Source organism: Cryptotermes secundus, unplaced genomic scaffold (assembly GCF_002891405.2).
Source record: "Cryptotermes secundus unplaced genomic scaffold, Csec_1.0 scaffold1258, whole genome shotgun sequence".
In the NCBI taxonomy this organism is placed as follows: domain Eukaryota; kingdom Metazoa; phylum Arthropoda; class Insecta; order Blattodea; family Kalotermitidae; genus Cryptotermes; species Cryptotermes secundus.
The window spans coordinates 347,844-362,722 of NW_019723324.1; the positions used below are offsets into that span (position 1 = coordinate 347,844).

At 42.3% G+C, this 14,879-nt stretch overlaps 1 protein-coding gene across 1 annotated transcript in view; it reads right to left on the reverse strand.

Annotated features, from left to right (window-relative positions):
* Nucleotides 1–12,686, reverse strand: part of LOC111861864 (protein sidekick) — a gene marked incomplete in the record, with an annotated part of 210,972 nt that extends 198,286 nt beyond the window's left edge. The window contains 1 exon segment of the mRNA XM_033750483.1: nt 12,012–12,686. Coding sequence (XP_033606374.1) covers nt 12,012–12,189 — 178 coding nt within the window.
* Nucleotides 12,687–14,879: the final 2,193 nt, after the last annotated feature.

The following is a 14,879-nucleotide window of genomic DNA, read 5'->3' on the forward strand; positions in this document are numbered from 1 at the left end:
GCCTTTAACTTCAGAGCAATAATTCTGTCATTACAAACAATCTTCTTAACAACACTCCTCACTACACTTTTATGCACCACTATTGCCACACCTCTTTCAGCCCGTTCACCTCCGGAATAATACACTGTATAATCACCGCTTCTTATTTCACCTTGTCCTTTCCACCGCACTTCGCTGACACCTAGAACAGACACTTCATTCTTCTGCATTTCCGTTTTCAAATTCTCCAATTTTCCTGCTTGATTCAAGGTCCTGACATTCCATGTTCCAATCTTGTATCCATGCTGTTTCTTCTGATCTTCGCACTTTTTCTTGTTGTAACGCCTGCATGACATTTCCTCTAGAAACACTCCCCCCCCCCCGGAGATCCGATTGGGGGAGTAGTTTACCTCCGGATTGTTTTGCCTCCAGAGGAAACATCATACCGCAACGAAAACCCGCTCGTACACCAAGAGATGACGTGGAGTGGGAAGACCGTAGCTCACAGATTGCGTACGCCTTGTGAATTTGAGGTTTTCCATGGTTAGTCTTAGTTGCATTAGGGTGTGGTTACGGTATTGGCTTTGCATTACTGAAAATTCTACACAGTAACATGCCCATTGATGCTGTGGCGATATGGAACCAGTGGTATATAATTCCTACGTATCTTATTTCATGAGAAGCCAATATTCGCTCAGCTTGTCTATAAATTCCCTGCGTTTTTCGGACACACAGCGTTCATTACCGTGTTTACAAGAGGCCACTGCCATGTCCTGTCTATAGCCAGATGAATTAATGCAAATTACTGTATTGCTAGGTGCGACGCCGTGTATTATGGTAAACGTTTACTGATGTTTTGGAGGAAACCGCTGCCTCCATCCTCGAGGTAGATGCATATCGTCACATCCCGGAAGACCCTCTCTTCGAAATGATCGCCGTGTGGCCCCAGACTTGACACTGATGAATCAGCCCACACTCTGCCACGGCCTCTTTCTTTAAAAATTCATCTCTTATTGTTGTCCCATCGACGCCTGGACCTTCCAGTAGCCTCACTGCTTTCAGGCTTTCCTACCAAAACTCTCTGCACATTTCTCATCTCTCCCATGCGTGCCAGGAGCCGGGTTAGCGCAATCGGTATAACGACTGGCTGAGTGGTTGGAGTTCGAGTCCCGGTAGGGTCAAGACTTTTTTCTTCTCCAAATTGTCCAGATTTGCTCTGAGGCCCACCCAATCTCGTATCCAATGGGTACCGGGGGCTTTTTCCCCGGGGGTAAAGCTGTAGGGGCGTGAAGCTTACCACTCACCTCCAGCTAGTGCCGAGGTCAAGAAACTGTGGATCTGTACATCCACACCCCCATACGTCTTCATGACGTAGTACTTAATTCGTTGAGCACAGGGTCAACTTTGTCTTTTACCTTTACCCTATGCATGTTGCCATGTTCAGTTCGGTAGAACAGTGACCTTGACTGCTAACTGAAATACCGTCATCAGCACCCTGTTCTCAAACACCCCTAGCCTGTGTCCTTCCCATACAAAACAAAGCGGTAATAATAGGGTAAGTTTTGTGCATGTCAGTATCTAGCAGCAGTGCTCTTGAGTGGCATTCGGACGGTGCTGGTTTCGAATTTCGGTAGGGACACGGGCTATCCCTGCAGAGGGTTTTCGTAGTTTTATTCGGACCCTGCAGGCAGATACCAGAATGGTACTTAGATCACGTAAGGGCCGCGCCATAGCTCAAGCGGTTAGTCGCTGGCTTCCCACCGCGGCATCCCGGGTTCGATCCCGGGTCTGGTCAAGTGGAATTTGTGGTGGACAAAGTGGCGCTGGGGCAGGTTTTCTCCGAGTATTTCGGTTTCCCCTGCCAATCTTTATTCCACCAATTGCTCCACAATCACCCTCACCTATCATCTGGGGCTGGTACAATGGGTCAGATGTGGCCGCAGTACAAGGACTTAGTCCCACCCTACTAGCAGTAAAAAAATAGATCACGTAACGAACACTCCATATTCTCACCGATTTATCCTTTATCTTAACCACTCGACTCTGCATAGTCTGGGCACAGACAGTCGCGGAAACTAACCTGCAACATATATGTATTGTAGCCGTCCACCGACGTACAGTTGCCACGACTGTCGCTCGAGCTTGAGTTCTTAATCACAGGATACGGGTGCTTCGGAGATGGGAGTGGAACACACTTCGGGGTAAATAAATCCGGGGGGCTCCAGGACACACCGTGGATTGCAGTTTTAATTTAAAATGTCATTAATGATGAATATTTACATTATTCTCCTAGCTAGCGGCTCCGTCCGCCGACTAGCTACCACTACTCTTGAACACTTCTCTCTTCTCTATCTACATTCCAACTACTGTCCTCCTCCGCTCCCTATAGCTGACTCCCATCTTTACAAGTCCCCACAGTTGGCATCAGAAAAACAAGAAAATAACAAGAGAAATCCAAGGGTCGAGCCCGACATCTGCCCTACATTCGTATTTTTCGAGATGCCCATAAACCTCTGTAGGTCTTCAAGGAATCCAAGACCCCTCCTGGCCGTTCTCGCACGCGGTCAGTTTATGGGTTTATGATATACTGGGAGTAAACAGGCGACGTTAGGGACAATAGCGGCACCCTTAGCCTAAGGAGGACAACAGCGGAATTACAACTAGACGGGCCCGGGATGGTAACTCGCCGATGGAGCGTCTCTCACGGTATTAAACAATGTATAAGTAGTTCATACCCTTAATTATATAATTTTGACGAGGGAAGTACGGTTACAGTATGTACTTGTATATTTTTATACAGTTAACCCTCCATAATTCGGAGCATTCGGGGAGGGTGGAGAGGTCATCCGGATTAGTGAAGAAAAAGTAGCGCTAAAGGATAAAAGAGTAGCACGACATAAATTAAAAATTTAATGATATAAGTAGTGCTGATGAAAATAAATAACAAAATATCACCGTAGAGCCGCAATTATTCATCGGCAGAAGACTTAGAAGTTGTACTTGTTCTTGGACGTAATAATTGCGGGTTTGAAGAAAGTGTCTCAAGTTTTATTTGAACAGACATGTGACTCATCTGCCTTCCTAAATGCAATTTGTCTCTTAAAGTACGCATTCAACTGTCGACAGTATTTTTCAAATTTAGATCCGGATTAATTGTAACTGGATTAGCGGGGGTCGGCTGTATATAATCTTTACGTTTTTAGGAAACAGTTAGGAAACAGCCTTTGAACTGAATGACAGCAAAATTTTCCGAGTTTAATCTCCTAGTAATTTGTAAGATTTGAGTTTTTCACGGCGGTGACTATGATGAAAGTAGTCTTCTGGGATGTGGCACCGTGTAGAAATAGTGTTAGCAGACGTTTCGGAGGAATGTATCGCCTCCATCTTCAGGGTAGAAGACACGAAGAAATTCGCGAGCGAACCAGCGTGAACAACTGCAACAGGTTCAGTCGCTCGCGGATTTCTTCTTGTCTTTTACCCTGAAGATGGAGGCGATACGTTCCTCCGAAGCGTCGGTTAACACTATATCTACACGGCGCTACATCCAAGAAGAATGCTTTCATCCTACTAATTTAATCGTGAATTAAATTCTGGTGATGACAAGGCAGCATGTAACCTGCCTGGTTTCTCCGTGTCTCTAGATCAACGCGTGCATTTTTCGTAAAGCAGTGAAATGATACATCTCTTGCAAGAACTGGGAGATTAAACAAACGCCATATAAATCCCTGCATTGAATGCCATTGCACATTCATTGACTGCGGTCGAATTGTATGAACGATATACGTATTTGTCTAATTAAACACGACCTTACCACAGTCATGTTTCTTTTTCCAAGCTAATGGCCCTTCGCCAGAGACACCCTTTTGCCCCACGAGGGGGTTATAAATAGCTCATCCCTCAATCCATTTAAGTGGTGATGGTTAGCTTTCCCCCCAGAGCAGATTTATACAGCATCATAAAGCCGCAAGCTGCATTCTCCCCTCTATGAAGAGTGTGTGTTTATTGTTGCTGTATCATTGGCTCGTCCCCACCGAGGGGAAGTGCATTTTCACGGTCCAGGGTGGAAGCATTTGGAAATCGTACACTTATGATTCAGTAAACTGCCGCAGATGCATATGTTCCCATTTCATGCTCCGAAATTGCTGTTACTTCCCCCTGATTCTCTGAAGGATAAAGTTCCATGAGAGACAGCGGGAATTGTCTGCATTCTAACTGCAGTTGTTGGTGCAGTTGCCATGAGGCATCAGTACTGGGTAAAAAGTTGTCACTGTGCTTAATTAATTAAGCAGTTATGTACCACGGCATGAAGAGGTGTGAGGAGTGGACGTATATCTTCACCATTCCTGACCTCTGCACTAGATGCAGTTGAGCGGTCAGCTTCACACGCGGGCGGGGAAGAACCCCCCGGGGCTAGGTGGATCTCAGAGCCGATCTGGACGCAATGAATGAGAGAACAATATCTTGCGCGTGGCGAATGGATCCCCAAATCCTCGGTCATCCAGCTCGTTGCCTAGTCACTATACCGACTGAGCTATCCGCTTATAAAGTTCTGTTTGTCATATGGCTCACGTGAAGAGTCCCGGATTTACCAAAATTTGTTTTAGGGTGTATTGCGACGTTCTCAGTAGATAGATGATGAATTATAAAGGATTTGGAAGGAAGAGATGGTCGCCCAATGGATGTAGTTCCTCCGCATTTGTCTAGAGGCACTAACGAAAACAACCAGAACCCTTCGGATATGCGGTGTCCCGGATGAGATTCGAACCCAGTAACTCCCAAATACACTGCACTGTCTTCGCTCGCTCGGAAGCCGGGATTGTGGGTTCGAATCCCACTCACGGCATGGATGTTTGTGTGCGTTTTTCTGTGTTTGTGTACAGGTAGAGGCCTTGCGACGAGCTGATCACCCGCCCAAGGAGTCCTACCGAATGTCTATGATCTAGAAAAACCGAAATGAACGGAGAAGTTCATGGAGGTAGGCCTAGGCCCACTGGGGCTGTAGTGCCAAGGAAAAGAAAAACTCCCAAATACAATATCGCCACATTATCGTGCTCGTCTCTTACGTAAAGAAGTTTATGTGAGGAAATCTAACGTAAGTACGGATGTCGAGTTGACCCGCCCCACCGAATTCAGCACCGACTCTTTGCAGAAGGGGTCGCGGGACATGATATCGTGAATAAGGTCATATTGTACATACTGTTAACGGGAGGGCAGGACAAACCTCCGTATTTTAGATCTGGTGTACTGTTCTTTACACTTGAGACACTATGCTACAAGCCGGAGGGTCGCAGGTTCGGTTCCCGACGAGGTCATATGATTTTTTTTCAATTGACTTATCCTTCCAACCGCATTATGGCCGTGGGGTCGACTCAGCTTCTAACAGAAATGAGTACCAGGAATCTTCCTGAGGGTAAAAGGCTGCTCGCGCGTAAAGCTAACAACCTTACCGCCATCTGTCAGCCGATTGTCTAGAAAATGTGGAAGCCTCGACGTCTCGCAACCCCATGAACCTCCACGGCCTGTTACAGGGATAGCGTTTTACCTTTTACTTTTACCATGTAAACGTATATGCTCCCGACATAATCCGGTTTGCCAACTTCTCGCATATGTTCAGTATACATGTTATCCTATTCGAAGATGAAATAGTTTCTGAAAGGAAGTGCTCGAAGATGGCGTCGTAGGGGAAAATATTCCGAATAAAACTCATGATAATGCATTGCTGGGTTCTTGACAGAGTATACGGAGGGATGGGTGTAATTTCTGTACCAGAAGGAGCTCGAATACATATCATGTTAAGACTGTTAGAATAGAAAACAGTTAACATTGTCTCGGCCGTCTAAAAAGTGGACAGAGCAAGGATGCCGAGGGGAACATTGGAGGTAAAGTTTAAAGGAAAGAGACTGTGTGGTGACCCAGAATAAGATGGTTCTGCCAATTATAGTAGAACGTCGATTATTCGAAATGCCAGTTAACCGAATCACCGCATCCAAGCTTCTTACACTGAAACGCTTGCGAGGGAAAAGAGTTTCGTCTGCTGAACAAACTTCATTGTTGGACATCTTCAAATGAAGTGTTCGGAAATGTTGATTTGTAATAACATTTATTAATTTTTCATGTTTTGCCTGTTTTTTGGTTGTTTTGGCTTCATTATTATAATAGTGCAATGCATAATAATAGTGTTTTTTGGTAAGAATTTAATGCTAATATGCTAACCACATTTGTCACGACTTATTTTGAATATTCGTCGTTCTGCTGTATTGGATGACATAAACAAGAGAGGAAAAGAGCCGGTTATGATAGAAGATGAAAGACTGTAGGAAATTCGAAGAGACTGGAGGTTTATCGTACATCGACCCCCCAATAAAGAAGAAACTATGCTAGAAGAAGGGTAATACTAGTAATCACGCGACGAAATCATTGGCTGTGCCCTTCATTGTTGCAAGAAACTTTTAAAGCATGTGTATTGGAAGTTCTCTTGTGAGTATTGTATGATTGTTGGTAGCAAACGGTATGTCAGGTGTTGCTAATACAATGGCTCGGATGGCTGTTGTCTAACGCACAATAGCCTGTGCACAGAGTTCATGGAGTAACCACTACTAGAATCCTCTTCCTTATTCTCTTGTATGAAACATGTAGAGCGATAAGGTTTTCTGTTGTTTCGTAAATTTGCTGACATCGTGATGGAAGCCCAGGAATCTTGGAACGTGTCTCGAAGAGGCAACAGAAATCGATTCTACTTGTATGTATCGATACCAAGGCGGGTTACCACCTGGATCGTACCCACTGCGTGACCACAGAGGATAAAGATAAGGGGAACTTGCTGTAAATGTATTGACCCCACGGCCCCAGATTGTTGTGACGTCTATTATCTGATTTAGACGCACACGACATGCAAAATTTAAAGGAGAAGGAAAGGGTTGTAATTCAAGAGGAATATTTGGAACATGATTTTAGCAGTTATGGAAGCGTGCAAACAATTGTCTGTGCCTCTGAATGTTTGTAAACCGATCACAGTGGCCGCGCCGTCGAAGACATGAACTGTCTTAGCCTGCTGGAACGCTGGGATCGTGGGTTCGAATCCCACTCGAGCCATGGATGTCTGTGTGTTCGTTTAATCTGTGTTAAGTGCTGTCCTGTATGTAGGTAGAGGCATTCCGACAGGCTGATCCCCAGTCCAAAGAGTCCTACCGACTGTGTATATATAAAAAAAAAGGGTAAAACTCTCTGTAACAGGCCATGGAGGCCCACAGTGTTGTGAGAGGTCGAGGCTCCCACATTTTCTAGGCAATCGGCTCATAGATGGCGGCAAAGTTTTCAGCCCTACGCGCCGGCCGACCTTTACACCCCAGGAAGATTATTGGTGCTCATTTCTGTTAGAGGCTGAGTCGACCCCACACCCATAGTGCGGCTGGAAGGATTATGTGAATTGAAAAATTCAGTGACCTAATCTGGAATCGAAACCGCGACCTTCAGGCTTCTAGCATAAATAAATAATAAAGGAATAAAAAGTATATAAAGTAGCGGCATATGCGAGCTTCAAAATATTAACTCTTTCTACCAGTCCAACCAATCCCTTGAACAGGTATTTTTAAGTTGTTTAATAACAAGTTTCTTATCAGTATCGGGTCTGTGTCGGATGATAAGACGATTAATGAGTTTAGAGCAGTTGGTGGAAAGAGAATTTTCAGGGGAAACCGAATTACTCGGAGAAACCCAGTTCCCTCTTGAGAAGCTTTCTGTTAAACGTAAAGGTTCCTTACTGTGTTGGTAAGAACACACAAATTTGTGTTTCCGTTTTGGTTACAGTTGCAGTATTAAATTCATTACAGTTGCACCAATATTGCCATTGCTAATACATATTGTAGCATGTAAAGGCGTTGCTATGCAACAATCGCGAAATCGGCGGATATACCAGACCCGTTTCTGGTCAACGGCTCGGTAACCACGTTCCCGTGGCAACGGTTACGCATGCAACAAAGGAAACGGGGTGTTTCTGCGTGGTCCGTGCTGAGATGTTGTAAGCAGGGAACAAAGTCAGTTGATAGTTCAGTTCTGTACGATAGTCTGTGAAGAAAAGACTTAGTTCAGTTCAATTGTGAGATGGCCAGCCCTGAATGGCCTGAGCGCGTGAAGTTGAAGAATCTCCACTGTTAAAGCCTTTGCCAGGGAACGGCTGGTGAAGACACAGTAGGTTGGAAAAAGCTTAGCGGATGCTGCGGTGATTTGTGAATTGTGGAGATTAGCGGTGGCGCTGTAATTGCTTATAGCACCGAGTTGTGTGTATAAGTGCTCTATATATCGTGTCACTGGTCCAAACCTCGTTTATAAGTGACCAGATTTTTATGTCCTAATAATCCCTTAAATATGTATGCATTTATGCATGAAAAACTTCCGAAATATGCAGTAAAATATGCACATAAAATTTATACCAAATATTGAAATTCCAAACTGTGAAATATTCAGATGACCTTGTGTTAATGGCTAAGGAAGAAACTGTGCTACAGGGCATGATTGATAGACTAATTGAAATTGGAAGGTGCTATGGCATGGAAATGAATGTGGAAAAAACAAAAGTAATGAAAATTTCGAGACAACCAACCCCAGTCACAATAAAGATAGACCAAAAACAACTGGAGAATGTGAAATGTTTTAAATATTTGGGTAGCTTGTTAACAGATGATGGAAGGTGTACTTGTGAAATTAAATCCAGGATTGCCATGGCAAAAGCTGCATTTAGCAAGAAGAAGAATCTTTTTACCAGCAAATTGGACTTAAATTTGAGGAAGAAACTAGTGAAATGCTACATTTGGAGCATAGCTCTGTATGGGGCTGAAACATGGACACTTAGGGCAGTAGATCAGAAACATCTGGAAAGTTTCGAAATGTGGTGTTGGAGAAGAATGGAGAAGATCAGTTGGACCGATTATGTGAGAAATGAAGAAGTGTTAATTAGAGTCAGTGAGCAGAGGAATATCCTACATGAAATAAGAAAACGGAAGGCTAATTGGATTGGTCATGTTTTACGCAGAAACTGCCTTCTAAAAGAAGCTACCGAAGGAAAGATAGATGGGCGGATAGAAGTGACAAGAAGACGAGGAAGAAGACGTAAGAAGATGCTGGATGACCTTGGGGACAGAAGAGGATACTGTCATTTGAAGGAGAAAGCTCTAGATCGCATTAAGTGGAGGAATTGTTTTGAAAGAGACTGTGGACCTGTCGTCTTGACAGATTACTGATGATGATGATGATGATGATGATGTGGTTCTGTATGCGTGTGAAACTTGGTCTCTGACATTAAGGGAGGAACATAGACTCAGGGTGTTTGAGAACAAAGTGTTGAGGAGAATATTTGGACCGAAGAGAGATGAAGTGAAAGGAGGTTGGAGAAAACTGCATAATGAGGAGCTTCATAACTTGTACTCTTCTCCAAGTATAATTATAATGATTAAGTCAAGGAGGATGAGGTGGATAGGGCATGTAGCACGAATGGGGGAGAACAGAAATGCATATAGGATATTGGTGGGAAAGCCAGAAGGAAAGAGAACACTGGGAAGACCAAGGCGCAGGTGGGTGGACAATATTAAAATGGATCTTAGAGAAATAGGATCGGATGGTATGGATTGGATTGATCAGGCTCAGGATATGGACCAGTGGAGGACTCTTGTGAACAAGGTAATAAACCTTCGGGTTCCATAAAATGCTGGGAAATTCTTGAGTAGCTGCAGAATTGGCGGCTCCTCCAGAAGGGCTCAGCTCCATAAGTAAGTAACGCTCTAGACATGTATTGGGGAGGTGCCCGGTTAGAACCTCGGCACAGTCATCGGCTATCCTGTCTGAGGATTCTCACGGTTTTCCTCGTTTCCTCCCGCAAATTGTGAGGTAGAATCGGATCATGTCACGGCCACTTCTTCCAAGTACTTTCCACTACAACATCCATCAATCATCCCAATCATCCAACGCCGTGTAGTCTCATAATATATATTTCTGTCCTAAATATTCTAGTGTACTGGTAATAATACTCTTAGACGACTTAAACATACGTCTGTAAGCAAATTATCTGGCTGCCCTCCTTGAGGAGGTCCACGATCTGACCGTAATCAAGGCAACGAAGTCTTTATAACTATACGGAAATGTAAGCTACAGGTGCTGAAGTTTATCTGAGGAAATCAGCTAGGATTAATACCGTATATAACGGAATAAAAGTGATAAAAATCATTTCACTCTATTTAATTGCTTATATTACGACTGTCAACACAACAAGTAATAGGGAATATGTCTTACGTGTTTAATGTAAACGTAACTGTGCTACATGTTTCGACCATATAATTAGGTCATCATCAGGCACTTATGAACATAACTCATGTGATTAAAATATTGGTTACAATATGGGTCCATATTCTTGCAACTGATGACCGCGTAGCTAGCGAATATATATTTATATATTAGATATGTATCTACGGTTTAGTATACAATTCATGTTATGATTATGATCTTTATGTTTTTAATCATGGCATTACGCATTCATTGCTGTTAGTTTTTTTATATATTATGTTAATTTTCTACTAATGTTTGTGTGTTGTGCTTTGTTTGAACGTGTTTGTGTGTTATTTGTCTGTTGTCTTACTGTAGTAATGTGTTATTTATCTGTTGTCTTATCGTAGTACCACTGCCACCGGGCGAAACCCCATTTGCAGTTAAATAATAATAATAATAATAATAATAATAATAATAATATATATTCGCTAGCTACGCAGCCATCAGTTGCAAGAATACGGATCTGTATTATAACCAATATTTTAATCACTTGAGTTATGTTCATAAGTGCCTGATGACGACCTAATTATATGGTCGAAACATGTAGCACAGTTACCTTCATATTAAACATGTAAGATATATACCAACACGAACTGTCTTTATTGAAGATATTTCCTATTACTTGTTGTGTCAATTAGCTAAAAGAATGTATTTCATTCTGATTGCTAATAAATATATACAAAAAAAAATTGTTGTGTCGACGGTCATAATATAAGCAACTAAATATTATATACACAACAGAATGTAGTCTATAAAGTTCATCTCACACTAATTTACTGTTTCTGCTACCTGCGTCTTAGTTCAGTTTAACTACGGTATTTAAAAAAAAAATGTTACACATTAAAATATGATTCAATGACGACAGATATGTATTCGTGGACCACCTGATGATTATCTCTACACATCGGAACATGTTGTGGGTTGTAAAATAAATCGAATATCAAACAGTTTACTATCGATTTTATAATCAACTGTTGTGTTGACGACTCTCATATAGGTATACCTTAAATATAGATGGTACTACCATAGCACGTCCTACCTTATAATATTCTTGTGGTACATGTAAAGTCAACAAAAACTGTGGGCACAATTTATTACATTACATTTATTGAACAAACGCGATGGAAATGCTGCGTATTAAATTCACAAATTGATATTTAAACGACTGCTTTCGACATTATGCTAAGCATAGGTTTTAACGTCTCGGCGCCTGGCTACTTAATTCTAAGCTTTTCTCCGAAGCAGCAACCAATCCTGATGCCAGATAAGCACATACACACATGCTTCCATATGAGATAAATCGTTTACGTAACACCAGATATCTTTATCAGCACTTAACACCATCCGCCACTCAGCATGGTTCCTTTCGCTATTTGAAATAACTGTCATCTGCGAGTTAAAAGTACCAAACATCACATGTCTCGGGGCGGAAATTGTGGAACAACTGCATTAACAATATATCAGACAGTTATAAAATTCAAGGATATTTGATTTAAAAAAGAAGTGAAGTTGCACCTTGAGTTTCGTTACGCTCAATCGACGGTCCGTGACCCAACAATTACCTTATCAAACATCCATTTGCACATGAATCTTGGCTGTCAAGTTCACACAAGAAAAGCATGAACGTACAACTTTGAAAACGACTGATCCTTGGCTAAATTTTATGTTCGAAATTTTCATTACGAATATTTGAGCTACAAAAGAGTTTTTTAACTTACCGGCAGCACATGATGTCTGGCAGACTGTCAGAAGAACAACTATCGTCAATAACGGTTGCCCGTAAGTTTTCGGCAGAAAAGTACTGCATATTCGAAACGTCCGACATCTGGAAACATGCCTTTCTTTCTCCTCCATCTTCCCACTGAATGTTTTGTGAATTCTTTGTCCACAGACCATAACCGGCCGAGAGGTCCACAGAAGGTCGATGCACACCTGACAACCACTACCAACACTTCCCAATTTTACCAGAGCAACAGAACTACTGCATACAACACCACACCAGTCCACACATTTTCTACGTAATCAGAACGCCCCACTTTATTGCAATAAAGTTACGCTGCTACATAGTCCTTGAGAACACCTGTGGAACATGAACGTCACCTTTGTATTTGTATTCGTGTTCAAATATACGGCCTCTCCATGAATTTGAAATACTTTACTTCCGTCGCACTCGGAACGCACGTCATATGAGATTGGAATATCATTTTTATACAGAAGGGCGCATTTTACGAACTTGGTAACCTTAAAAAACTTCCGAGACTTGACAACAAAATACCACACACTTTCTCCCTTGCGCTACTCGATCATTTGGTCTTTCTGGTATGCCGGCGTCCGTGTACACTATAGTTCAAACACTTCACGCATGCGCATTCGAATGCTACGTACGAACAGTACAACCAAGCCCAGGAGTGAGTTCGAAGAATAAGGTTTTTATAATCTCGTAATTTGAAACTCATCAGCTTAATTACATGTATTTAAGGTACTGCAACGTTACTGTACAACAGTATAATATTCATAAAGTTAAAATGAGTTGAACAGTCAAATCTAATCTTACAAAATAAATGATACAAGAAATTTAAATTAACAGACTGATATTTATTTCTTTATTTGTGGCTTCGTCTCTAGGTCAACAGCTGGCTGGTTAAAAAAAAAATAAAATGTATGTACGGAGTAATATTGATGACATGAACTGTCAAACGGATTCACTTTCAAGCTTAGCAAAAAAACTGAAAATGGCCGTCTGATTATTCCGCTAGAGATGGCAGCACTAACTGGATAATCACGCCATCTGTTGTGCTTTCCTAACATCAATTGTATGGAATTGTGTGGCGTACCTAAGAAGCCTAAAGCTGCATAAGGCTCCCCATACACACACAGTTTGGCCTTCCGATCGACCTCACAGGCAATACTGTGACAGTTTACCCCGTCCCTTTCCTCCCCATACACGCGCAAATAAAGCGGCAGGCTTCATGCCACAATCACGGTCTTCCAGCCCAGGGGGTGGAATCTTGAATAGGGGAAAGGGCAACACGGTAACTACTGCCTCTATGAATGTCTGCAGTAACTACACGCAGGTCTCGACCAATCAGAGAGCCTAAACAAACCAATTTGAATACCCATAATTACTTGCGGTTATGGTGCTGCATTATATGGAATTTGGTAAGTATGATTGTTTATTTGANGGACCTTGCACGTTCAGTAATGATGTCCAATACCTTCCTTCTTTATTTTTCAACCTTACGCGATCATTAGAAGTGACATTATTTGCTTCAGTAACGCTCGACTCACCAAGAGAAAAGCATATTTGTTTTGTGTCGGTTTTCTTGAGTATTATGATGGATCCTCGCAGAAAAGCGTATATTGTTATAATTTTAGCATTAGACACAAAACGAAATGTTAAGCGCCAGCATTGGATGAAAAACAGGTTACAAAAACGTGAAAAGTATTCCCATGTTGTTCTGCTAAAAGAAATTGGTGTGACGGAATCAGAGGATTACAGAAACTATTTTTGTATGAGTGAAGGAACATTTGATAATTTGCTGAGAATGGTCGAACCAGTTCTAATAAGGAAGGACACTAATACGACAGAGGGTTTACCGGTGAATGAAAGATTAGCAGTGACTCTAAGGTAGAAGAAACTTTGAAGACCTCAAGTTTTCAGCTGTCATGTCACCTGCCGCAATAAGCGTTGCTGTTATTGAAACATGTGAAGTGCTTATATACGTTCTGCAAGAGTACACAGTGTGTCCAGGTTCTGTTAGGACTGTGTTCATTAAAAATACAAGACGTGAATTATTTTCAAAATTTCACTCTTTTTATTCAAAATAGTCTCCTTCTGAATCAGTACATAGCTGGAATCGATTGAAAAGTTTTCGAAAACAGTCACTGTACTCCTTTTGTGGAATCGCATTTAAAACTTCGGTACATTCCCTTTGGATATCCTTGGTGGTGTCGTGACGGTCTCCTTTCATCGTCAACTTAACTTTTGGGACAACCAGATATCTGCTGGAGCTAAATCTGGCGAATACGGAGGATGATCAAGGACTGTGATCCCTTTTCTGGCCAAAAAAATCGCGCACAATCTTCAATTTGTGGGGTTGGGCATTGTCGTGGAGGAGCGACCAGGAACCTTGCTCTCGATATTCAGGTCGAATTCGAAGAATTCTCGCCCACAAACGGGTGAGGACTCCGAGATAATAATCAGAATTCACTGTTTGACCTTCTGGCAGAAATTCCCTGTGAATGATTCCTTTGGAATCGTAGAAAACGGTTAGCAGTGTCTTTACTCGATTATTTTGCATGCGCACTTTCTTTGGTTTCGGCTTCTTTGGGCTCAACCACGCTGCACTCTGCCGTTTTATGAGTGGCTGATATTGAAAACACCATGTCTCATCACCAGTAACAATCGATTTTGTAAATTTTGTATCCCATTGGGCCGACCGTAACATGTCTCTGCATTGTTCCACTCTGGCATGTTTTTCATCGCCTGACAGCGCGTGCGGTACAAACCGCGCACAGACCTTTCGTCTGCCCAAATCCTCGGTAAAAATTTGATGCACAGTACTTTTTGGTGTTCCCACAAGCTC